The following is a 24,496-nucleotide window of genomic DNA, read 5'->3' on the forward strand; positions in this document are numbered from 1 at the left end:
TAGTAAACAAATCTCACAACCAAGCTGCGGTAATCAGTTTAATATCCTGTATTCTTTTATTAAGTACAGGTATTGTTTCTAACTTATTTAGAGCATATAGGCTATATTTTTACTAATTTAAAAGACAAAAGGACTAATAACTCTTAATTATACAAGCAGACTGGACAGACACTCTTAATCCTATCAAGCGTAACAACCAGCACTTAGCATGTTTTACCCCTCTCCTGTCTCCCAAGACAGAAGCCCCTCAAACCTTTGTATCCTCTAGATAAAACAATGTAACACCATGGTAATGGAATTTTAATATGTGTAAGAACTGTGTATAAAAGAGCTCTTGTAAGAACTGTATTTCAGGATTCTATTGCCACCTCGAACTTGTGCTATTGCAATTGCTGAATAAAGAGGTTATTTTCACCACTCACTCAATCATTGTTTGACCACGATCCCACAATTGATACTCATGAAGCACAACAATTTCCCTGGCTCAGGCATGTTTGCATTCCCAAGGATTTTCTGTACGGGGACTAATCCGAGTGGGAAGAGCAGCAGTATGCTTCTAAGTGCAACACAAGGGCCTGAAATATTGATTATGGCTCCTGTCCTGGGAGACACTAACAATGACAGAGGAAGGTGGGTTGGCATCTGCCACTGAGATGACCAGTGCTTAGGCAACTGGTGCCAGTAGTGAAAATAACAACCTGCAACCACACACTTAATAACCGCTTCAGATGTGGCATTTGTGGCAGATCTTGCCTCCCATGGCTCTCACCAAACCCGCACAACATAGTCAACATGCTGCCTATTGGCCATCTCAGGCAGGATGCCAAAATCCAACTTCAAGTTGTAACACTTTGACATTGACTGTGAGAACACCAAGCCCTGATTTATAAAGATAATTGTCTATTGAATATTTCATTTAAAAAGTTAAAATTCAAACCACAAAGTGCTTGACATTGATTTTTTTTTGTAATCACTGGTTCTCTGTTTTGTATAATTTGGTCCACTGAATGTTAAGGGAATACGTTTCTAAACAAATCCTCCGCTGCGATCTCACTTAAACCTTTAGAAATCTGTTCCCAGCAGATTGTAGGCCTTCTGGCTCAGAGACTGTCTGCCATTATAAATACATGAGGTTATTGCTATTTTATTACTAACTATAACTAAGCAGAAAGCACTCTTCATTCTAGCTTCATATTTAGTGGCCTTGTGTAACTCGCCATTTGGGAAATTGAGATGGGAAACGCATCCAAATTACCAGCACTTACATTAGAGCATTAATGTTAAGATGTAATTATAATTGGATAATATTGTTGATGCCAAGAAGTGAAAATTTAAACTGGTTTGAAGACAAATTTTAATTTATAGACTTTTAATGACTGCTTATTGAAATAACTCCACAGAGACTGGCAACTCACCCTTTATTTGCACACGGAGAATCCTCGACACTGATCCAGCTCTCTCACATCCAGCTCTCAGAGAAAACAGAACTTCTGACACTCCAATTTATTTTTATTTCATTAAACAGTACAAAATTACAGTTAACAATCAACAGAAAGCAGTAATTCACACAAAAAAAAACGACTCTACACAGAGGAAAGGGCAGCAAAGCCAAACCCCAAACCACATCGTTCAACCAGTTTTCAGGGAGATGAGGACTAACCTCAAATCCCACCTTCAGTCAAAGATAACAGTAACAAACCCAGACAAGATCGTGCAATCAAATGAGAAACAGTGCATAGAACACAGACCCAATATAGCTAAAAAAAGACACCTGACACCCATCCGCACCACACACTGATCAGTCCTTGGCTGGTCTTCCTGCAGGACAGACGTCAGCCTTCCAGTCTCTGGTGTACTGACCGACCCTCCCCAGGCCCATTCTCCTTGAGGCTGGTCATCGAATACCCAGCTCCCAGTCACCCCACGTATTGGCCAAACTACCCCGGACCACTTTCCTATGAGCTGATTGTTGGCCTCCTGGTCTCTGGCCGCCCTGCGTACTGACTAATCTTCCCCAGTCTGCGTTCCTCCGGGACGGATGTTAGCCACTGGCTCCCGGTCACCCCCGTGCTAACCAAATCACCCCCAACCTGCTTTCCTACATTCAGGTGGTCGGCCTACCAGCACCCAGCTGCTCCGTGTACTGAACTCACCCTTTCCCCTGGCCAGCACTCCAATGGGCCGGCCATCGGCTGTCCGGCTCCCAGCCACCTCCCCGCATACTGACCAGTCCTTCCCCAATCGACCTTCCTAGGGGCCACGATGGGCGCCTGGCACAGCCTCCCCACGTACTGACCAGCCTGCCCTATACTGGCTTTTCTGAGAGGACGCTGTCAGTTGCATGACCCTGCCTGCACTACATAATGACAGGCTTCTCCTGGCCTGCCTTCCCCCAGGCTGATCATCGACCTCCAATTCCCAGTTGCCTCACGTACTGACTAGCCCACTCTGGCCCGCACTCAAAATACAATTATTATAAAAACACACCTACGTTAACGGAATTCACAAAATCCACACAATACAGTTTCCTGCCCAAAGGCAGAGTCCACGCACGAAGGCAGAAAATTCACAGCCCTCAGCACACACACACAAGTCTCTGCAGAGGCCTGGTCCATCCAAAGGACCAGGCCCATTCTCATGTTCACAGTACATTGTGAAGGCGCAGTTAACTCACAGGGGTTTGGTCCACTCCAGGATGCAGCAATTGCTCACCTCCCAGCCCACGCACAGGTGTTCTGTCTTTACAGAGGCCTCGTCATCCACAAAGGACCAGGCCTACCCACGGGAACAGCTCATCTGGAAAGATGTATTTTCTCACAAGTGCTCAGTCCAAACACCAAAAAAGGTAAGCCCTGCCTCAAAATCAACATTATCTTTTCTCAAATGATAAAAAAAGAGTAACACACAGACTGTAATGAGCCAGTGAAACAACAATCCCCTAATGAGAACTGAAACACATTACCTGTGTAGATCAGGCAGTTTAGAAATCAGACCTCAATAAACAAAAAGGGAATACCACTTAACAAAACTGGCTTTAAACCAGCTAGTTTAGGAATCAGGTTCTGCCAGAAAACAAGCAGAAGCCAACAGCAGCAGTAACGCACTGACTGTGGCCCAGCTAGCACAGAGTCAGTCCCCTTCCTGACACAAAGAGAGAGTCCTTGACATTGATCCAGCTGCCTCACATCCAGCTCTCAATGAACAGAACCTCTGACACTCCAAATTATTTATTTTTATTTTAGTAAAACAAAACAAAACAATTTTACAAAACAATTAACATTAATGGCTGTATACAGAGAAACAGCAATTTACAAGGGAGAGGAACAACAAAGCCAGGCTCCAAATCCTATCGTTCAACCAGTTTTCAGGGAAATGAGGACAAACCTCAAATCCCATTTTCTGTCATCACAAAACAGTAACAATAAAAAATACATATAAGACAGTCCAACTAGATAAAAAAAAGTGCTTGGAATACAGACCCTGTCCAGCCACCCGTCCCTTCCACCTTCAGCCACTCAAAGGCAGCCCGTCTCCTACACCTCTTCCGGCCACCTCTACGACAGCATGTCCTGTTTCCCCAACCCCGGGAAACGAGCAGCGAGAGGCCCGATTTGCAAACATTTACATCTCACTAATTACCTATTCTCGCATGATTCATATGCAGTTTGCTCTTCTCCCTATGCCAGAAAGAAAATGGACAGTTTCCAACTTGGAAGTTAGAATTGGTACCTGGCAGATCCAGCTTGCCGTTTGCTCCTCTGGACCACCAGCTTATTTTTTTATATTCACTTGTGGGACCTGGACATTGCTGTCTGAGCCAGCATTTATTGCCCGTCCCTAGTTGCCCTTGAGAAGGTGGTGAGCTGCCTTCTTGAACCGCTGGAGTCCACGTGCTGTAGGTTGACCCATAATGCCGGAAGAGAAGGAAATCATGGACAACGATCCTAATAACTCAAGTATGCTCCTTGGTCATGACAACTTGCATCCTTCCAGTCAGTGGAGGTTGGCATTGGACATGCACCTGTCTCATCATGACACACCTCCGACTCACTTACAATATAGATGTCTACGTCAATACTGCACTTTGGAATACAACAGCACCCTTTCATAATAATGCTGCTGCCAAGGCACTTTGCACACAGGGGCAAGCACACACCTCATGCTTTGGAGTAAGCAGCATCTCAGCTTACTCACTTTGCATTTACTCGGATGCTCACAGCCGTCTTTGCCAATGCATTGACATTTCTTATTTTGTGCTTTGACACCACGTTCACAGCAGCTCTGTCATGCCTTGTCTTCCAGCATGGGCACAAATCCAGGCAGCTTGACATTGCTGTCAGCAACGATCAGTCGAAAGGGGGTGGACACGTTGCTGTATGGCACTGTGCTACATCAATCTCATGCCCACACCATGTGCGTCAAATGCAGGAGGCTGATTTCTTTTGCTCAATATCCTCACTTTCCTCCTTGGAACACTGCTGGCCGGTCTCCCAGCCCTTCAGCGCCCATTGCATCCTCCCTTTGCCTGACTGAGGTGGAGCATAGGGACAGCGCAGCCCGTTCTTCCACAAGCGATAATGTGGAGTGAAAAATAGACCTCCTGAAGATGTGGTTCGGCATGATAGGGCACTGTAAGGAATCTATAATTCTAACAATCCTTTTGATATACCTGTGTCAGGCAGTAAGTGGGTGTGATGACCAGTCAGCCAGAGCCAGCATCAAATGAAACTAGCTGGACAGAATTCGATCTACATCCACCTTCAGTTGATGTGAGTTAAGTGAAGCAAAGGCAGCTATTCGGGTTTTGATGCATACTTAACAAGTTTTTATTTTGTACTGGGTGTCAAGGAAAGCATAACTTTCTGTCAGTGTTTTAATCTGGTATGGCACAAGGGACAGGCAGCCTGTGTCATTTGATTCTTGTAGCTGCAGTTACAGTGAGAGTTAATCAGAGTGCTGATGATGTGGAGGAGCATTTACAAGTGTGAGTTTGTGTTTCCATTGAAATGTCACCTGTACCACTCATGTCTCCTTGGAAGCTGTCCTTCTTCATCTCCCTCCCTCTGTCACGTGCTATGAAGGGCTCATCGTGGCTGTCAGTGGTTGACCTGCAATGCATAGAATCCCTACGGTGTGGAAACAGGCTCTTTGGCTCAACAAGTCCAAACCGACCCTCAGAAAAGTAACCCACTCAGACCCATTCCCCTCCCCTATTATCCTACATTTATCCTTGACCAATACACCTAACCTACACATCCCTGAACACTATGGGGCAATTTAGCATGGCCAATTAACCTAACCTGCACATCTTTGGACTGTAGGAGGAAACCCACACAGACACGGGGAGAATGTGCAAACTCCACACAGACAGTTGCCCAAGGCTGAAATCGAACTTGGGTCCCTGACACTGTGAGGCAGCACTTAGCCATCATGCCGCCAGTGGGATTTAAACAGGGTACCAGCAATAGAAATCCCAGTAGGTAATTCCCTACTGCTGAAGGCATGGTGACACGAGAGACGACATATGAAACATTGTGCATACATAGTACTCCATGAGATAACTCCTGGAGCTCACAGGGAGAAACCCAGTATGAAATTAACTCCTGGTCGATTTCCGATACAATTCCGATTTCTAAAAGCCTGGACAACAAAGGTTGTTCTTGGAGAGTATCTTAAAGAAACGTTGAGTGATAGAGAGGCAGAGAAGTAGAGAGGATGATCAGATTCCCAGATCATAAGGGTTTCATAGGTGAAGGCACAGCTATCAATGTTGAGGCAAAGGGTAATGTACAGGGGACCAGAATTGGGGGAAGGTGGAGTTTTTGGAAGACTCTAGAGCAGAAGGGCAGACAGTGTTAAGCAGAGCAATGTCCATGTAAGGACTTGAAAACAAGAATGAGAATGCTAGATTTCAGGAGTTGCTGGAGTGAAAGCCAACAGAGGTCAGTTGGCAAAAGGTTACGAGTGAATGGAACCTTCTTTCTCAATCTCTCTTACAATACTGTGGTTCAATACACAGAGAACCTCATTCTAAATGATGCTACAAGATAAGGAAACTTTTTTTGAAACTGTTAATGAAAGGTCATTGACATGAAACATTATCTCTGTTATTCTCTCCATCTGTTTCCCGCACTGTTGAGTGGTTCGAACTTCTCATTATGTTACTTCAAATTTCCATCATCTGCATTGTGTGCCAGCAAGAAACTGTGTATAGGAATCTTTTAATTGATGTGGGGGTGTGGAGTGTGTGTGGGGGCGAGGCTATCTGCTACAGTTACCACATGGTTCTGGCTGACTGGGCAACACCCTGCTCTTACTGCCTAGCATAGGCAAATTGAACAGATTCATAGAATTTCTACAAAGCAGATAGAGGCCATTCAGCCCATCGAGTCTGCACCCACCTTTTAAAGAGCATCCCACCCTAACACGGTATTAACCATGGCTAACCAACCTTGCCTGCACATCCCAGGATGCAACAGGGCAATTTTAAGCACGGCCAATCCACCTAACCTGCACAACCTTGGACTGTGGATGGATACCGAGCACCCATCAGAAACCCACCCAGACATGGGGAGCATGTGCAAACTCCACACAGACAGACAGTCACCTGAGGCTGGAATCAGACCCGGGTCGCTGGCACCGTGAGGAAACAGTGCTAACCAATGTGCCACAATGCCGCCCAGTACAGAGAAAGAGAGTCAATTTGTTTGGCCGTGTTGGCATACTTTCCTTAGCCTTCAGGTTCTGAGGAGGGATTGAACCTAGAACTTCTCACCTGGAGGTAAGGGCACTACTGTTACACATGCTGCCATCCATCTCAAAGTGTGTAGGTTCTTTAGGGGCATATGTATGAGGGTACAAAAAAGAATGAAGGGCTTTTGCCTGAAACGTTGATTTTCCTGCTCCTCGGATGCTGCCTGACCTGCTGTGCTTTTCCAGCACCACTCTAATCTTGACTACTAACAGATGTAGTGTTATTTACAAGTTATAAGAATAGACTCAACATTAGCACAAAGACTATTGGGAAGGTGGATCCTTAAATCTGTCTCTCAAAATCCTACTTCACTCTGTGCTGTTATGACTCACTGAGGTAATGTACTGCAAATCAAGCCCCACTATTTCCAAAGTTATCATAAAAGTGAAACATTTTAATAAGTATGCAAAATTCCCCAAATTTCCCGATTTTCAGATTGATATTGTTGACGGAAAGCATGGGCCAGGTTTCTGTACTGAACTAAAATAATTATTAAGGAGAAAGCGAGGACTGCAGATGCTGGAGATCAGAGGCTCATGCCCAAAACGCCGATTCTCCTGCTCTTTGGATGCTGCCTGACCTGCTGCGCTTTTCCAGCAACACATTTTCAGCTAAAATAATTATTACAAAAGAATTACATGCAACAGGTAAACAGGTCAGAACCATTGATATATAACTCGATAAGTTGAAACTCTAATCCTCTCATAAACTTCCCCTTACACACAGAGATAGATGGAAAGACAGGAAATAAACATGGGTTACAGATCGAGTGGCTGCAGTTCACAAGGCGTGCTGAGATGACTGTTATGATTCTTGTGCTGATCAGAATGCTGCTTCTCAGTCATCTTTCTCCAGATCCTTCCACTGGCTTGCAAGAGGTACAGGTTGGCTAATTTACTTAAAAATGTCCTTCTAAAAGCTGACAGAAACTGCTGAACAAAAGATAAACTTTTTTTCAGATATAAGGTGCCCTGCACTGCAGAGAACAGAGAGTGGGGTGTGGAGAGAGCTCCTGGCCAACTGGTACTAATAAAATAGTAGATGCTGTCCTCAGCATCAGCAGTATCTGTTTTCATTGAAGTCTTCTGGGTTGCCTCACTGGATTTGGTGGTCCATAGAATCCCTACAGTGTGGAAACAGGCCCTTCGGCCCAACAAGTCCATACCGACCCTCCAAAGAGTGACTCACCCAGACCCATTCCCCTCCATTTATCTCTGACTAATGCAACCTAAATTACATACTAGTTGATGTTGTTAAACCTTCAGAACCCACATTGATCACCATGTTGCATGTGCTAACATCTGCATCTGCTAAATGTGTGGGTTATATAGGGATTTAAGTGGTGTAATGTGTGTGAGGAGAGCTACTTTCTGCTCTAACAAGCAGAAACTTGTAGGATAAAGAAGATGAAGTATATTGCTTCTGTGTAACCGTTCACATGTTATAAGAACATGCTCATGTTGCTTAAACCTAGAGTGACTAGCACCATAGAGTCACAAAGTCATTAAAAAGGAGGTCATTCAGCCCAATAAGCCCATGCTGGTTCTGTTTAATCTCTACAGTGTGGAAACAGGCCATTTGGCCCAATGACTCCAGACTGACCCTCTGAAGAGCATTCCATCCAGACCCATGCCCCTACTCTAGCTCTATAACCAAACATTTCCCATGACTAATGCACCTAACTTACACATGCTTGAAGACTATAAGTAATTTAGCATGGCCAACCCCACCTAACATGCATATCTTTGGACTGTGGAAGGAAACAGGAGCATCTGGCAGACACCTGTCCCAATCATCCCCACCGCCCTGTGGCTCAACATTTCAACTCCCCCTCCCACTCTGCCGAGGACATGCAGGTCCTGGGCCTCCGCCACCACTGCTCCCTCACCACTCGACGCCTGGAGGAAGAATGCCTCATCTTCCGCCTCGGAACACTTCAACCCCTGGGCATCAATGTGGACTTCACCAGTTTCCTCATTTCCCCTCCCCCCTACCTTACACCAGTTCCAACCTTCCAGCTCAGCACCATCCTCCTGACCTGTTCTACCTGCCAATCTCCCTTTCCACCTATCTGCTTCACCTTCACCTCTGACCTATCACCTCCATCCCCGCCCCCATTCACCTATTGTACTCTTTGCTACCTTCTCCCACTCTTCTCTCTGACCTACCACCTCCATCCCCAACCCCACTCACCTATTGTTAGTCTTTTCTACCTTCTCCCCATTCCCCGCCACCCCCCCTCCCCCCCCATTTATCTCTCCACCCTGGAGGATTCCTGCTTCTATTCCTGATGAAGGGAATTTCCTACTCCTTGGATGCTGCCTGACCTGCTGTGCTTTTCTAGCACCACTCTGATTTAAGCACTGGTTTCTAGCATCTGCAGTCCTCACTTTTGCCTAGTTCCTTTCTCACATCAATTTCTGCACCCACCCTTCAAACAAAACCTTTATGACCCCTAATCCTTGTACCATCAGTCAATGGGAATAACTTTCTCTACCTTATGCAAATTTTCCCCAATCCTGTACCTATCCATCAGATTTCCTCCTTATCTCTGCTGCTCCAAAATGAAGAAAGAACACTATTTCCTTACTGAGGGGGATGAGAGAGTTGCAAGTTGAGTATTCATATTTACAAGTGATGCATTGAGTGAGATGTCAGAACACCTTAAAGAAAGGAATGTCGTTCAAGCAGAGCTATCAAAGAGATAAGCGTATATCAGTGTCTTTAACATTCCAACCATACTGTGAGACATTTAGGCTTGAATGACACTCTAGCCAGCAGATTTCAAAGAAGACTTTAATCTAAGCAACCAGGGTGCGTCCATCAATACATCTCAATTTTTGACATTTTATTCAGTACACATTTCTGGTTATTTCTGAAGTAGATATTTTCTTTCAGTAAGTAAATATTTTATGATATTATCCTTGTTCACAAGGCATGGGCCAATGTTGGAGGCAACACAACTTGCAAAGCAGGGAGGCAAGAGGTATAATAATGGGCCATGTATTCTGTAGAAATGTATTATTAACAATAATGTACTTAAAAATTCCGTTTCTCACACCTGTTTCTTTTTCACTTCTTTTGGTTTGCTGGGACATTCAGTGGAATGTACTTTTATTTGAGCACATGCTTTCCTTTCAGGGAAATCTTTTTTTCCAAGTTTTGCCAAAGGGCTTCAAGCCATCTGTTTTTTGTGGATGCCAACATCTGCCAATGATTTCTCCTTTTTAACTAGATGGAAGAATGGAAGGAAGGGATAAACCTGGAAATGCTTCCAATACGACATAGACACAGTCCTCAATAATACTTAAAATCATAGAATCACTACAATTTTGAAGATATAGCATCAGGGAGTGTGTCAAGTCAGAAAAAAATTAATATATATAGAGAGAGAGAGAAAGAGAGAGAAGGCATGTACTATCTGATTTAGCATCCTTAAAAGTGGATACATTTGCGGGCCCAGATGAAATGCATCTATATGTAGAGATGTTGAGGGAGACAAGGGAGGAGATATCAGGTACTTGGCAGTAACGTTTGCCCACAGACCATTAGAGAACTGCTAATGTTGTTCCATTATTAAAAATGGAAGGAAGGGATAAACCTGGAAATTGCATAGCAGTTAGTCTAACCTGAGTGATGGGGAGAATTCTGAGAGACAGAATATACCTGCACTTGGAGAGACACAGATTAATTAGGGATAGTTGACATGGACTGTTGAGGGAAGGTTGGGTTTGACAAATTTGATCAAATTCGTTGAGGTTGTATCCAGACGTATTGATGACAGCAATGCATTTGATGATGTCTACGTGGATTTCAGCAAGGTCCCATATGGAAGACTGGTCAAGCAAGTAAGAGTCCATGGGATCTAAGGCAAAGTGGCACTTTTGATCCAAAACTGGCTGAGAGGCAGGAAGCAGAGGATGATGGTAGGGGGGGGTGTTTCTGTGATTGGAAATCTGTTTCTGATGGGGTTCCATTGGGCCCAATGCTGGGGGCCTTGCTGTTTGTGGTGTGCATTCATGACCTGGACTTAACTGTAGGGGGTATGATCAAGAAGTTTGTAGCCGACATGACAATTAGTCAACTGGTAATTAACAAGGACAGCTTTAAACTGCAGGAAATATTAACAGGCTAATCAGCTGGGCAGTGCAGTGGCAAACCTGAAATTCAACCTGGAAAAATGTGAGGGAATGCGCTTGGGAAGCAAGGGATTACACTATGAATGGCAGGACCTCGGGAATGACTGAAGATCAGAGGGACCTTGGTGCACATATTCACAGATCCCTGAGGGTAGTAGGACAGGTGGATAAGGTGGTTAAGAAGGCATAGGGGATTCTGGCCTTTATTAGGTGGAGGATGTTATGCTAGAACTGAACAAAGTGCTGCTAAGGCCTCAATTAGAGAACTGTATGTAGATCTAATCACCACATTATAGGAAGATGGACAAAAGAGCTGAATTCCAGAGGTGAGCTGGGGTGAGATTGACTGTCCTTGACATCAAGATTCCATTTGACCATGCGTGGCATCAAGGAGTCCTCGCAAAACTGGAGTCAATGAGAATCAGGGGAGAAAGGTTATCTTGGTTGGAGTTGTGACAAGCTCTAGACAAGATGATTGTAGTTTTGTTGAAGGTCAATCATCTCAGTTTCTGATCATCCTTATAGGAGTTCCCAGAAAAGTGGCCATAACCTAGCCGTCTTCAGCTGCTTCATCAATGACCATAATAAGGTCAGGAATGGGGATGCTTGCTGAGCATTCCACGTCCAAATGCAACAAGCCTTGGATAATTTGTGCTACACAAGTACCAGGCAATGACCATCTCCCACAAAAGCGAAGCTAAGCATCTCCCTTTGACATTCAATGGCATTACCTTCACTGTCGAAGAGTGTGGTGCTGGGCAAGGACAGCCAGTCAGGCAGCATCCGAGGAGCAGGAGGATCAATGTTTCATGCATAAGCCCTTCATCAGGAAGGTCTTTAGTCTGAAATGTCGATTCTCTTGCCCCTCGGATGCTGCTTGACCAGCTGTGCTTTTCCAGCACTACACTCTTTGAGTCTGATCTCCAGCATCTGCAGTATTCATTTTCTCCTAGTGCATTTCCTTCACTGAATTCCCCACTATCAATAACCTTGGGGGATTACCATTGGCCAGAAACTGAACTGGAGCAGCCATATAAACACAATAACTTCAAGAGCAAGTCAGATGCTGGGATATCTGTGATGACTAACTCACCTTATGATTCCAAATAACAATTTACCATGCACATGCTACAAATCAGGAGAGTGACGGAATATTTCTCACTTGCCTGGATGAATACAGCTACACCAATACTTAAGAAGCTCAACACCATCTGGGAAAAAGCAGTTCATTTGATTGGCACAACACACACTACCTTCATCATTTACTCTTTTCATCACTGAAGTACAGTGGCAACTGCATGTACCATCTACAAAAAACACTGTAGCCACTCATTAAAGTTCTATCGACAGCACCTGCCAACACTGTGACCTCTACGGTCCAGAAAGGCAAGGGGAGCAGGTACATGGGAACAGCACCACCTCCACCTGCAAGCTCCCCTCCAAACCACACACCATCCTGAATTGGAAATACATCGCTGAGTGTGTCACTCTGTCAAATTCCTGCATGTAGCCCCTAATGTGGAGGTGCCGGTTTTGGACTGAGGTGGACAAAGTCAAATATTAAGCTTTCAGAGCCCAAGTTTCTTCCTCAGCTGCCTGAGGAAGGAATGGGGGCTTCATTCAAAAGCTTGGGGTTTCAAATTAACCTGTTGGATGATAACCTGGTGTCATGAGATTTTGACTTAGCCGCTAATAGCACGGTGGGAGTACTTGCAAAAGATGGACTACAGCAGTTGCATCACCACTATCTTCTCAAGGCAAATTAGGAACGAGAATCAAAAGGTAGCCTTGTTATTGCTCATGCAATATTTCATGAAAGAATAATAACAAAAGTGAAAACTTAAAAACTACAAGTCATTGCTCTTTGCTGCCTAATACAAGGACAGTAAGATCCCTTCACTCAATGTAACTCAACCCACACCCTGTCAATCACATTCAGGCCCCGCCCCCTTACCGAGCCGTCAATCACACTCAGGCGTCCCCGCCCTCCCCGAGCCATGAATCACATCCAAACCTTGCCCGTGCCCGTCAATCACATGCAGGCCCCGCCCCCTCTTCGGGCAGTTAATCACTCTCAGGCCGCTCCGCGCTGTCAATCACAGCCAAACCCCACCCCATATGTCAATCACATGCAGGCCCCGCCTCCTCTTCGGACAGTTTATCACACTCAGGCCGCTCCGCGCTGTCAATCACACCCAAACCCCACCCCCATATGTCAATCATATTCAGGCCCCGCCCCAGTGTCTGATCACTCACCCAGGCTCCGCCTCCGGATTTGATGTTTTGGCGCGAGTCGAGTGGATCTCGAGCGGGTTGGCGGCGGTTGGTCGGAGCGGGATGTCGGGGCCACATCGCGGACAGAGTTGGGCTCACACAGCGGGGGCCCTGGCCGCACTCGAGGGGCTGCTGCAGTGCTCGGCCTGGTAACAGCCCGAGCATGGCCTGGCTCGGGGGGGGTCCTGTGTCTGGGTCAAGGGGTGGGGCAGGCTCGGAGGGAGGTAGAGAAGGTGCTCCGGGGGATGTGGGAGTAATGGTCTGAGGGTCAGGGGGTGGGGTCACGGGCAGGTTCAGAGGTCAGGTCAGGTCAGGGTTGGGGTGGGGGTAAAGGGGAGGATCAGGCTTGTGTCTGGGGATGAAGGGGAAAGGTCGGGGTCAGGGGTGTGTTCTGTGTGTCAGGGGTCAAGGGGTAAGGTCGGGGGTCAGGAATGTGCTCTGTGTCGGGGTCAAGGGGGAAGGTCGGGGGTCGGAGGTGTGGTTGGTGTGTTAGTGGGGTCAAGTGAAGGATCGGGGGTCAGGAGTTCTCTGTATTGGGGATCAGTGGGGAAAGTTGGGGATCAGGGGTGTGTTCTTTGTGACAGGGAGGTCAAGGGGGAAGGTCAGGAGTGTGTTCTGCTTATCGGGAAGGTCGGGAGTCAGCTATGTTCGGTGTGTCAGTGGGGTCAAGTAAAGATTTAGGGTGAGGGGTGTGTTCTATGTTGGGGGTCAAGGGGGATGGTTAGGGGTCAGGGGTGTGTCTGTGTGTCAGGGTCAAGTGATGCATCGGGGGTCAAGGGTGTGTTCTCTGTATCAGGGATCAGTGGGGAAAGTTGGGGGATCGGGTGTGTTTTGAGTCGGGCTGAAGGGGAAGGTCGGGGGTCAGGGGTGTGTTCTGTGTATTGGGAAGGTCAGGAGTTGGGTGTGTTCCGTGTGTCAGTGGGGTGAAGTGAAGGGTCGGGGATCAAGGATATGTTCGGTGTGTCAGTGGGGTCAAGTGAAGGGTCAGGGTGTGTTCTGTGTGTCGTGGAGGTCAAGGTGGAAGATTGAGGATCCGGGGTGTGTTCTGTGTCGGACGGTCAAGTGGGAAGGTCCGGGGTCAGAGGTGTGTGTTGTGTGTTGGGTCAAGGAGAAAGTTGGGTGTGTTCTGTATGTCGAAGGGGTCAAAGATGAAATGGACTGACACCATGGCGGTGGCTTGCAGAGTTATGAGATTGGGGCTGGGTTCAGGATGTTGGATTCTGAGAATCTGGTAGGATGTGGGGAATGTCTGAGGTGAGGTGAAGTTTGAGGGCATGGTGTTTGAGGAATTGTGATTTGTTTGGGGTTGGGGCTGGAAGGGTGTGGCTTCAAGTGTTGTGATGGTTGAGGTTGGGTATTAAGGATGATGTGAGGGATTAGAAGGGGTGGTGGCTGATGAAGTGGGGATTTGGACGGAGTGGGAATGTGAGGTTGGAGGATGTGGGCTTGGGATGCAGTTGTTTGATCTTGACAGATGGGGCCACTCTTTGTCAGTACAGTACAGACCTATGTTGCAGCCACCTTCGAGCACCCCATCAGCAGTGGGCTGACTAGCTGGTGACAAGCGGGTGATGTTCAGTGACATTGGAGTATAGCTATTTGTGCTGGCTTTTGGGCTTGTCAAGCAACCTGTCCCAATCCAAATTGTCTTTCCGTTGGTGTTGCTGGATCAAAATTTTGAAACTCCCTCCCTAATGGCTTTGTGGGGGTACTTAGAGCAAAAGCGGTTCAAAAAGGCAGCTCATCACCCGCTTCTTAAGACCAATAAAATAAACAATAAACACTGGCTCAGTCAGCGAAGCCCACATCCCATAAACAAATAAAACAAAATTAGGGGTTATTGATGTGGTTTGAGGATGATTTACAGGGCTGAAAGTAAAGAAATAATCAGGCCATTTTCAGGATGGCATGAGGAAATTGGTGGAATACTACAAGAGCTCAGTGCATTATTTTCAAGTTTACTGATAATACAAAGCTAATTAACAAAATAAACTGTGACAAGTATGTCAAGAAACTAGAAAGGGATGTCAAAGAGATACAGCACGGAGACAGACCCTTTGGTCCAACCTGTCCATGCCGACCAGATAGCACAACCCAATCTAGTCCCACCTGCCAGCACTTGGCCCATATCCCACAACCCTTCCTATTCATATACCCATCCAAATGCCTTTTAAATGTTGCAATTGTACTAACCTCCACCAGCTCGTTCCATACATGTACCACCCTCTGTGTGAAAAAGTTGCCCCTTGGGTCTCTTTTATATCTTTCCCCTCTCACCCTAAAACTATGCCCTCTCGTTCTGGACTCCCCCACCTCAGGGAAAAGACTTTGTCTATTTATCCTATCCATACTCCTCATGATTTTGTAAACCCCTATAAGGTGACCCCATAGCCTCTAACACTCCAGGGAAAACAGCCCTAGCCTATTCAACCTCTCCCTGTAGCTCAAATCCTCCAACCCTGGCAACATCATTGTTAATTCTTTCTGAACCCTTTTAAGTTTCACAACATCTTTCCGATAGGAAGGAGACCAGAATTGCATGCAACATTCCAACAGTGGCCTAACTAATGTCCTGTACAGCTGTAACATGACCTCCCACCTCCTGTACTCAATACTCTGACCAATAAAGGAAAGCATACCAAGCACTTTCTTCACTATCCTATCCACCTACGACTCCACTTTCACGGAGCTATGAACCTGCACTCCAAGGTCTCTTTGTTCAGCAACACTCCCTAGGACCTTACCATTAAATGTATAATTCCTGCTAAGATTTGTTTTATCAAAATGCAGCACCTCACATTTATCTAAATTAAACTCCATCTGCCACTTCTCAGCCCATTGGCCCTCTGATTAAGATCCCGTTGTATTGAAGTTAAATGAGTGGGCAAGAAAGTGGCAGGTGCAGTATAAAGCTATCCAATTTGGTAGGGTGTATGGAAAAGCAGAACAGTTGTTAAAACATAGGCTAGTGAATAATGATTCAGAAGAATTGGGCATTCTTATTTAAGCGTGAGTGAAAATTCAAGTGCAGCAAAAGGTTAGGAAAGATAGACTATGTCAGATTTTATAATAAGTCTGTTGCAGTGTGATGGTAACTAAATGTTGCTGCAACTTTACAGGGTTTTGGTAATGTGGCACCTTGTGTATGGTGCATAATTCTGGTTTCCATACTCAGGGAGGAATCTATATTTTCTAACCAACCTGTTCAAAGATGTTATTACACATTGGGTCTCCTGGGGTCACTGGACCACAAGAGTCCTCTCAGGGAGGAATATACTTGCTTAAGTGGGGTAGAATGAAAGTTCATTTTATTGACACTCGGGGTGAGAGAGCTGTTGTATGAGTAAAAGTGGGGTGAAGTGAGTCTGAATTCTGCTGAGATTAGAAGAAGGAGAAGTGATTTAATTGAAACGTTAATTATTTTTTGAGGGTTTGATTGGGCACACCTGACAGACTGTCCCCTGATTAGACAGTCCTAAACTTAGGTCACAGAGGGAAGGCATTGACCATTTTGAACTGAGATGATGAGGAGAAAGTTCTTTACTCCAAGGTTTGTGAAATTTTAACATAACCTATTCAAGAGGGTTATTGATGATTAGTGATTAAGTGAACTTCCTTTGATTTTTAGGTAATGAGAAAACTAAGAGATAAGGGAACGGGATATAAATATGAAACTATATAAAAGTTAAGACATGGCTAAGGAAGGCTGAGCAGACTCGAAGTCTGCGTGGACTATTCCTGCACCTGTTCCTCATGTTGTTACCACTGAGAACAATAACACAGATGATCTGGTCATTACTTGCTAATGTTTGGGAGCTTCCTGAGCATACTGTAGCTTCCCTACTTGGTTTAGTGTCTTTTCCCCGAGCAGGTAACTAAACAGAAAAACAATTCATTGTAGTGTTTTTTTATATATCGGCTTCCTGTGGTGTCTTCTGTTTTCAATAGCTGTTTGAGCTCTTGCACATGGAGCGCACCAGATATATTGTTTATTATACAGTACCTGTCTGGATCATTTAGGACTGTTTTTCTCTTTCAGTTGCAAACTGCTGCAGGAGCCTGTCTGTCTTGGAGGCTGTGAGCATGTATTTTGCCGGTAAGAGTGCAGTGTAGGGCGGGTTGTCAAAGTCTGACTGCTGGCAATTAAAATCACTGCCAAGAATGCTGTTCATGTCACTGTAACACTGTGTGTGTGGGAGTTGCCATTCAGGATAAATTTCCAGAGAGCTAAGCGATCCCACAACAGGACAATCCTCTGCAATCCAACAAATGGGGGTGGATGATTTGTTAATCAACAGAAGAAGAAAGTTCAATGACTGTCCCCCGTGCTGAGTGATGGCAGAATCCAGCATGTGAGTGCAGAAGACAAGGGTGAAGCATTTGGAACTATCTTTAGCCAGAATTGCTGAGTAGATGATCCTTCTCGGCCTTGCAACAATGCTTGAAATAATGAAGAATGACAGGCAAATGTGCCCCTGAATCCCCAAAATTCAATAATTGGTCCCCCAGTCAGAGAACAGTTCCCTTTTCCCTCTCATGAGTAGATTTGACATGACTGATGACCCTCTAATCATTTACTGCTGAAGGTTTCGCTCAAAGTGAGACTAATTGGCAGCAAACCTAGATAGAAGTGGCCTCTGGGTGAACATCAAGCGGTTGGATAAAAAATTGAGTGAGTTGCTGGAGAATCTTCTGGGCTTGGCTGCAGGGGTGATGCTTTCTATTAGGACTTGGAGAAAGAGGTTGCAAATGACGCAAAGCTGCATTTGGTTAGGGGACTGTGAGGGTAGGATGTGTTTTTGAGAGTTAGATGGAAGCTTCAAAGGTAATTTAATCTGTTTATAAAGGAATACTCTGATACCTTGGTGTCAGAAAAATCTGAGATCACTGAGGTTATTAAATTTAAATCTGAGATTGCTATGAGATATTGTGAAGATCCAAACTAAAATCTTATTGGTTTGTGCATGTGCAATTGGCTTGATCTCGCCACTCTGTGGAAGGTGTGTTGAGAGTGAAAGCCTTTGTGTCTTAAAATGTGTCAGTTATTTTGGTGAAGAAACGTTTTTTTAGAAGTTAGACTGAGACTGACATTAAACATAGAAAATAGGTGCAGGAGTGGGCCATTTGGCCCTTCCAGCCTGTGCCACCACTTAATATGATCATGACTGATTATGCAATCCCAGTATCCCATTCCTGCTTTCTCTCCATACCCCCTGAACCCTTTAGCCTCAAGGGCCATATCCAGTTCCCTTTTGAGTTTATCTACTTCTCTGGCTCCGACAGCTTCCCCTGGGAGAGAATTCCAGTTTCCCAACTCTGAGTAAAGAAATTCTTCCTCATCTTAGTCCTGAATGGCTTACCCCTTATTTCTAGACTGTGAGCTCTAGTTCTGAACTTCCTGAACATCGGCAACATGCTTTCTGCATCTAGCCTGTCCTGTACCATCAGGATTTCCTATGTTTCCAAGAGATGTCCCCATCATTCTTCTAAATTCCATCAAATACAAGCCTAGTCAATCTAGTCTATCCTCATACATCAGTCCTGCCATCCTGGGAGTCAGTCCTGCCATCCTGGGAGTCAGTCTGGTGAGTCTTCTCTGGACTCCCTAAATAGCTCCCTCAACTGCAGCAAGACATCCTTACTCAAATCCTCTCGCTATGAAGGCCAGCATGCCATTAGCTTTCCTTGTGGCCTGCTGCACCTGCATGCCAACCTTCAGTGACGTCCGCCATGTCACCTTGGTCGTGTGCACTTCACTTTTTTCTAAATTGCCACCATTCAGATAATAATCTGCCTTCTTGTTTTTGTGGCCAAAGTAGATGACTTCATATTTACCCACATTGTATTGCATTTGCCAAGTATTTGCCTACCTAGCCAGTCTGTCCGAATCACCCTGGGACCCTCTTAGCATCCTCCTTACTGCCACCCAGCTTAGTGTCATTGGAGAAATTGTGTTCAAGTCCTTCTTCCAAAACATTAATGTATATTATTAAAGCAAAGTTATTCCAAGTGTAGCACAAAGGAGTGCTGGTAAAAATTGAAATTGGTGGAGTTAAGGTGGGAAATTCTCTAACAGCCTTCAGTTAATTCAGTTCATTTCCTGTGGTCAGGAAGTGACTGAAAGCACTGGATATGAAAAGGCTATTGGCCCTGACAACATTCTAGCGTATTATTGAACATTTGTGCACCAGAACTACCTACACCCTTAGCCAGGCTGTTCAACTACAACTACAATCCTGGGCATTTACCTGACTATGGAAAATTGTCCAGGTATGTTCTGTGCACAAAAGCAGAATAAATCCAGTTGGATCAGTTAACACCCCATGATCATCAGCGAAAGTTTGCAAGATTTATCTTCTGCTTTATTCTTTCATGGGATATGGATGCTGATAAGGGCAACATTTGTTTGCCATTCCTAATTGGCTTTGAAGTCAGTAGTTTGCGAGGGCCATTTTAGAGGGTAGTTAAAATTCATAAACATTGCTGTGGGTCTGACTGGGTAAGGATGGCAGATTCCCTTCCCTTAAGGGCATGAATGAACTAGTTGAATTTTCCTGACAAGTTATAGTTTCATGGTCGGAACAGAAATAGAAATTGCTGAAGAAACTCAGCAGGTCTGGTAGTAGCTGTGGAGAGAAAACAGAGTTAATATTTTGAGTCCAATGACCCTTCTTTAAAACTGATTGTAGACAGGAAAATGTTGGTATAAGTGCTGATGGGGAGGAGGTAGGAGTAACTAATAGGTGGAGTTGGAGCACAAAGAGAGAGAGAACAGAAATTAGGGCAGCACAATGGTTAGTACTGCTGCCTGTTGGTGACAGGAACCCAGGTTCGTCTACAGTCTTGGGTGGCTGCGTGCGTTTTCACCAGGATGATCTCCCACAGTCCAAAGATGTGCAGGTCTGGTGGATTAGCCATACTATATTGTCCCATAGTGCTGAGGGATGTGCAGACTAGGTGAATTAGCCATGGTAGATTAGATTAGATTAGATTCCCTACAGTGTGGAAACAGGCCCTTCAGCCCCACAAGTCCACACCGACCCTCCGAAGAGTAACCCACCCAGACCCATTTCCCTCTGACTAATGCAGCTAACACTATGGGCAATTTAGCATGGCCAATTCACCTGACCTGCACATCTATGGACTGTGGGAGGAAACCCAAGCAGAAACTGGGAGAATGAGCAAACTCCATACAGGCAGTCTCCTGAGGCTGGAGTCGAACCTGGGATCCTGGTGCTGTGAGGCAGCAGAGCTAGTCACTGAGCCACCGTGCTGCCCCCAAGCCACCGTGCCACCCTTAGGATTATTGGTTTAGGATGGGGTTTTGGGTGGGTTGCTGTTTGGAAAGTTGGTACAGATTCAATGGACTGATTGGCGTCTATGTGCACCATGGGGAATTTAATTTCATGAATTGTATGCAGCCAAAGGAATGGGTAAAGATCAGCCTGGGAGATATAATAGCTCCTATTGAGGATCATTATTAGCTGAAAATGTTGCAGCAGCCTGGTTGACAAGACCTGATGTGTGAGAATTGGAGTAAGTACGTGGGACAAGGTGCTCAGGCCCTAAAGATATTGATATAAAGTTGTGAAAGCTGCAGGATCCTCCACCAGAAAATGAGATACTTCTTCCAGCTTGTGCTGAGCTTCACTGGAGCACGGCACCAATCCTCAAACAGATATGTTGGCCAGGAAACATGGTGGTGTGTTGAAGTGGTAGGCAGCAGATAGAATATAGGCGTTCTGTGAACGATTGGCCAGTCTGCGTTTAGTATCCCCAGTGTAGAAGAGACCACATTATGAACCGTTATTACAATACACTAGATTGAGTTCAGTGCAGGTAAATTGCTGCTGCATCTGGAATATGTGTATGGGCCGTTGGATAGTGAGGATGGAGGAAATAAACCGCTAGGCATTACACCTGTGATTGTATGGGAAGGTGATGTAGGGGTGTGGTTAACTCTTGACTTATTGGCCCCTGCCTGGCATTTGTGGCTCGAATGTTCACACCACATAAGTCTCACCTATTGACCATTTTTAATGAGAGAGAATCTAGCCACCTCTTGACAGTCGATGGTAATACCGTGAAATCTCCACTATTAACACTCTGTTAATTATCATTGACAAAGAAATGAACTGGATCAGTCACTGAATACTATGGCTGTAATATTCAGAGCAGAACTTGGAACTTTGAGTTGTCTAACTCACCTTTGATCCCGAAAGCCTGTCCATAAGGTGCAAGTCAGGTGTGTGATGGAATAATCTCAACACTGAAGACAAAGCAGCCTGCTGGTTTGGCACCCCATGCACCACCATCAATGTTCTTCCCCATACCGTGAATGCACAATATCAGCAGTGCATCATCTGCAAATACATTGCAGCAACACAGCACGAATCCTTAGACGTCATCGTCCAAACCCATAACCTTTGCCACCCGGAGGGACAAATGTGGCAGATGAATAGAAATAACATCCCTTAAAAATTCTTATTGAAGTCTCACACCATACTGACTGGAATTGTATCACCATCCTTTCCTGTTGCATGGTCAAGATCCTAGATCTGCCTTCCTATCATTGTGGTGGCTGTCCCTACATCACTTGAATTACGATAGTTCCAGAAAGCAATTCATCAATACCTGTTATGGCCAATTAGGATGACTAAGAAATACTGGCCCAGCTGGCAATACCCAAGTCCTGTGAATGAATAAATAAATTTAAAACAAAATCATCTGTCATATGTCAATGTGTCTGGTATACTTGTAGCCAGCATGCTGCTTTGGGACTGTAAGGGAAAAAATAATTGTGTATTAACAAAATACAGCTTTGTACCAAATCAGTAGTGTTCAACCCTTTCTGTGGGAAAATCCAAACTATTTTGATTCACTTCTTGTGATCCTTTGTAAGTATTTGTGCATGTATAAAGCACGTATAAGTGGCAAAGTAATTTTCATGGAAACAACCTTTCATTGAGCAGGTGAGAGCTATAAATCTTGAGCAGTAATCTCTTTAGCCAAAGGAAGGAGGTGGTTACTGACAGGTCATTTTTGCTTTCTGAATGCCTACATCATCTAACCATTGGAAAATAATAGAGGAGACTTATAATCCCAAACCCTACCTCCCAACAGAATAAATTTCTAACCACCACAGAAATTTATTGCCTAACTGGCGATGGGGACTCTTTTGGAGTTCAGCAAATCTCCATTAAAAATCTCAAAGAAGTGTGAGTGGTGCTCAAACTATGTAACAGGTCAATCTGCTTCTTCATAGGGCAGATACATTATGACGTTTTGACTTGAAACCCATAACCAGAGTAGATGAAGGAAAGTGGGATCGACAGCTAACAAGGTTATCTTGCACTCTTTCATCCCCAAACCTTTACAGTCAATGAAGTAGTTTAATATGCAGTGATTGCAGAAATTACGCATTGATACTCATTGAAGATTTTTACAGACTTATCTGAGATGTAGCGATTTATTGATTTTGTTTTTGGGGAAGAACAGGAATGGGCCTGAATGTAGGAATAGTGAAATTGACTAACAGCTCTGTCTTGAGACCTTTTGTGAAGGGAAATGTCATCGATTGGCTGGAATCTTCTCTGACGGTCACAGTATTTATAGCTGAATCTTAATGTAGCCATCCATTCTGATTCTAAAGCTCCCTCTATGGCAACAGCTAATTGGTTCTTGATTTTATTTATTTGTTTTTGGGATATCAGAAACACTGACAAAACAGTGCTTATTTTCGTAATATGGGTCAGTCACAAAATGTGAGACTGGAATCAAGTTGTATGCTCTTGATGTTTTTATCTCATGTTCCAGAGAGAATAAAATAATGTATATTTCACTAATACTTGCTCATCTGTCTTGTATAAATGAATACAGTTGATTCCAAGGCTGAGTACATGGCAGGAATGATAATTTAGTCTGTTGTGGAAGAGAGGAGATTCTTGTAGCCTGTTGAGAATGTTATGCTTTTTGCATTTCTCTATTTCCCTAGACATTGAGGGGACAAAGGTGACCTTTGATTTTCATGACCCTGAACTGAAGTTGACTATGATACTCAATCCAAGAGACGTTTAGCTTATAAACTCAAAAATTCAACTCAAAATTCTAATGTGACAATCTGACTTTTGAAAACATTCTGTCCTTCATTCGGTTCACTGCTTTAGAAGTGAAACGTTGGTCAGATGTGCACAGTGATTTGCAACGTGACATAAACTACTTCAAGGCATTTTTCTCAATAAAAGAATATGGTGTTGTAATGAGTTCATTTTGGTGCTCTGATTACGAGTTTCATTGTGCTTGTACACATCTTAGCATGCAGAAAATCTGTCAAAGTTTATTGTAGCTCCCTGTTTTTTAGTGATTGCATGTGAAACCTTTTGAAGTGCTTCTGACATGTGATAAGATACTTCACAAACGCAAGTCTGTCTTAACATCATTATGATTGAACGTAGTTCTTGTTATAATGAGACAGATTCCTGCCTCTACAGGCAAATACGCAGTTATGTACGTTGTATGGGAAAGTAAAGATGGTTTATTATGACCGCAATCAGTTCTTCAGTAATAGTAGAACGGCAGTATAAAATTCTCATTAATTCATTTGAGGGTTTAATTTCTCCTCTGTCTCTTATCTATCTCTCTCTTGTTTATGTAAGTTGTATACATCTTCCTCTGTTTAATTCTATTTGCAATATTATACTTGTCCATTTCTTTCCAGTGTGAATCCAATTTAATGTAAGGATAATTCTTCTGATCTCCCACTTCTGACATGCTGAGTGTTTCAGTTTTTTTTGTTAGTTTTAGAAGCTTTTTAATATCTTTATTTCACTACTTAATCTCCTTCTGCTGGTTTTCCATTGGCAGATTGGTTGTTGGGGAGAGCAGCAAAGAAGTGCGATTGCTGCCATCTGCAGCAGGAGGGAGATTATAAATGATACCTCAGCTAGGGTGATTCTGGGGTATCATTGAAAATGAGTTATTTGCCATTACTTGTGTCTCATGATGAATCAAGGGAGAGAAAAGGGAGGGAGGAACATTAAATTTAGTGAAATTGTGTATGCATTGTTATGAACTAATGTCTGCCGTCGTTTACAGAGTTTGTGTTGCTGATTCTCTTGGGACAAATTGTCCAGTGTGTCACACTCCAACCTGGGTAAAAGACCTGCAGCCGAACAGACAGCTGCACAATATTGCCGACCTGTGCAGCCAGCTTAGAGTTCTCCTGAATGTCAGAGACTCTCCAGGTAAGGCTGGAACTCAATAATGGTGTTTGCCAGTGATACTCTGATACTGATTTATGTCAGCTCAAAAGGAAATTATTGTGCCAATT

At 44.4% G+C, this 24,496-nt stretch overlaps 1 protein-coding gene across 2 annotated transcripts in view; it reads left to right on the plus strand.

Moving 5' to 3' along the window:
- Positions 1 to 13,190: 13,190 nt before the first annotated feature.
- bard1 (BRCA1 associated RING domain 1) overlaps positions 13,191 to 24,496 on the plus strand; it is a 176,705-nt gene continuing 165,399 nt past the window's right edge. Inside the window, exons 1-4 of one of the 2 annotated variants that reach the window (XM_060828099.1) lie at positions 13,230 to 13,316; positions 16,597 to 16,717; positions 17,207 to 17,263; positions 24,262 to 24,410. In XM_060828099.1, the coding sequence (XP_060684082.1) occupies positions 16,689 to 16,717; positions 17,207 to 17,263; positions 24,262 to 24,410 (235 nt within the window). In that variant the 5' untranslated portion in view covers positions 13,230 to 13,316; positions 16,597 to 16,688. Of the gene's footprint in view, positions 13,317 to 16,596; positions 16,718 to 17,206; positions 17,264 to 24,261; positions 24,411 to 24,496 lie in introns of both variants that reach the window. The other variant, XM_060828098.1, reaches the window with a different exon arrangement.

The sequence above is a fragment of the Hemiscyllium ocellatum genome, chromosome 7 (genome assembly GCF_020745735.1).
Source record: "Hemiscyllium ocellatum isolate sHemOce1 chromosome 7, sHemOce1.pat.X.cur, whole genome shotgun sequence".
Classification (NCBI taxonomy): Eukaryota; Metazoa; Chordata; class Chondrichthyes; order Orectolobiformes; family Hemiscylliidae; genus Hemiscyllium; species Hemiscyllium ocellatum.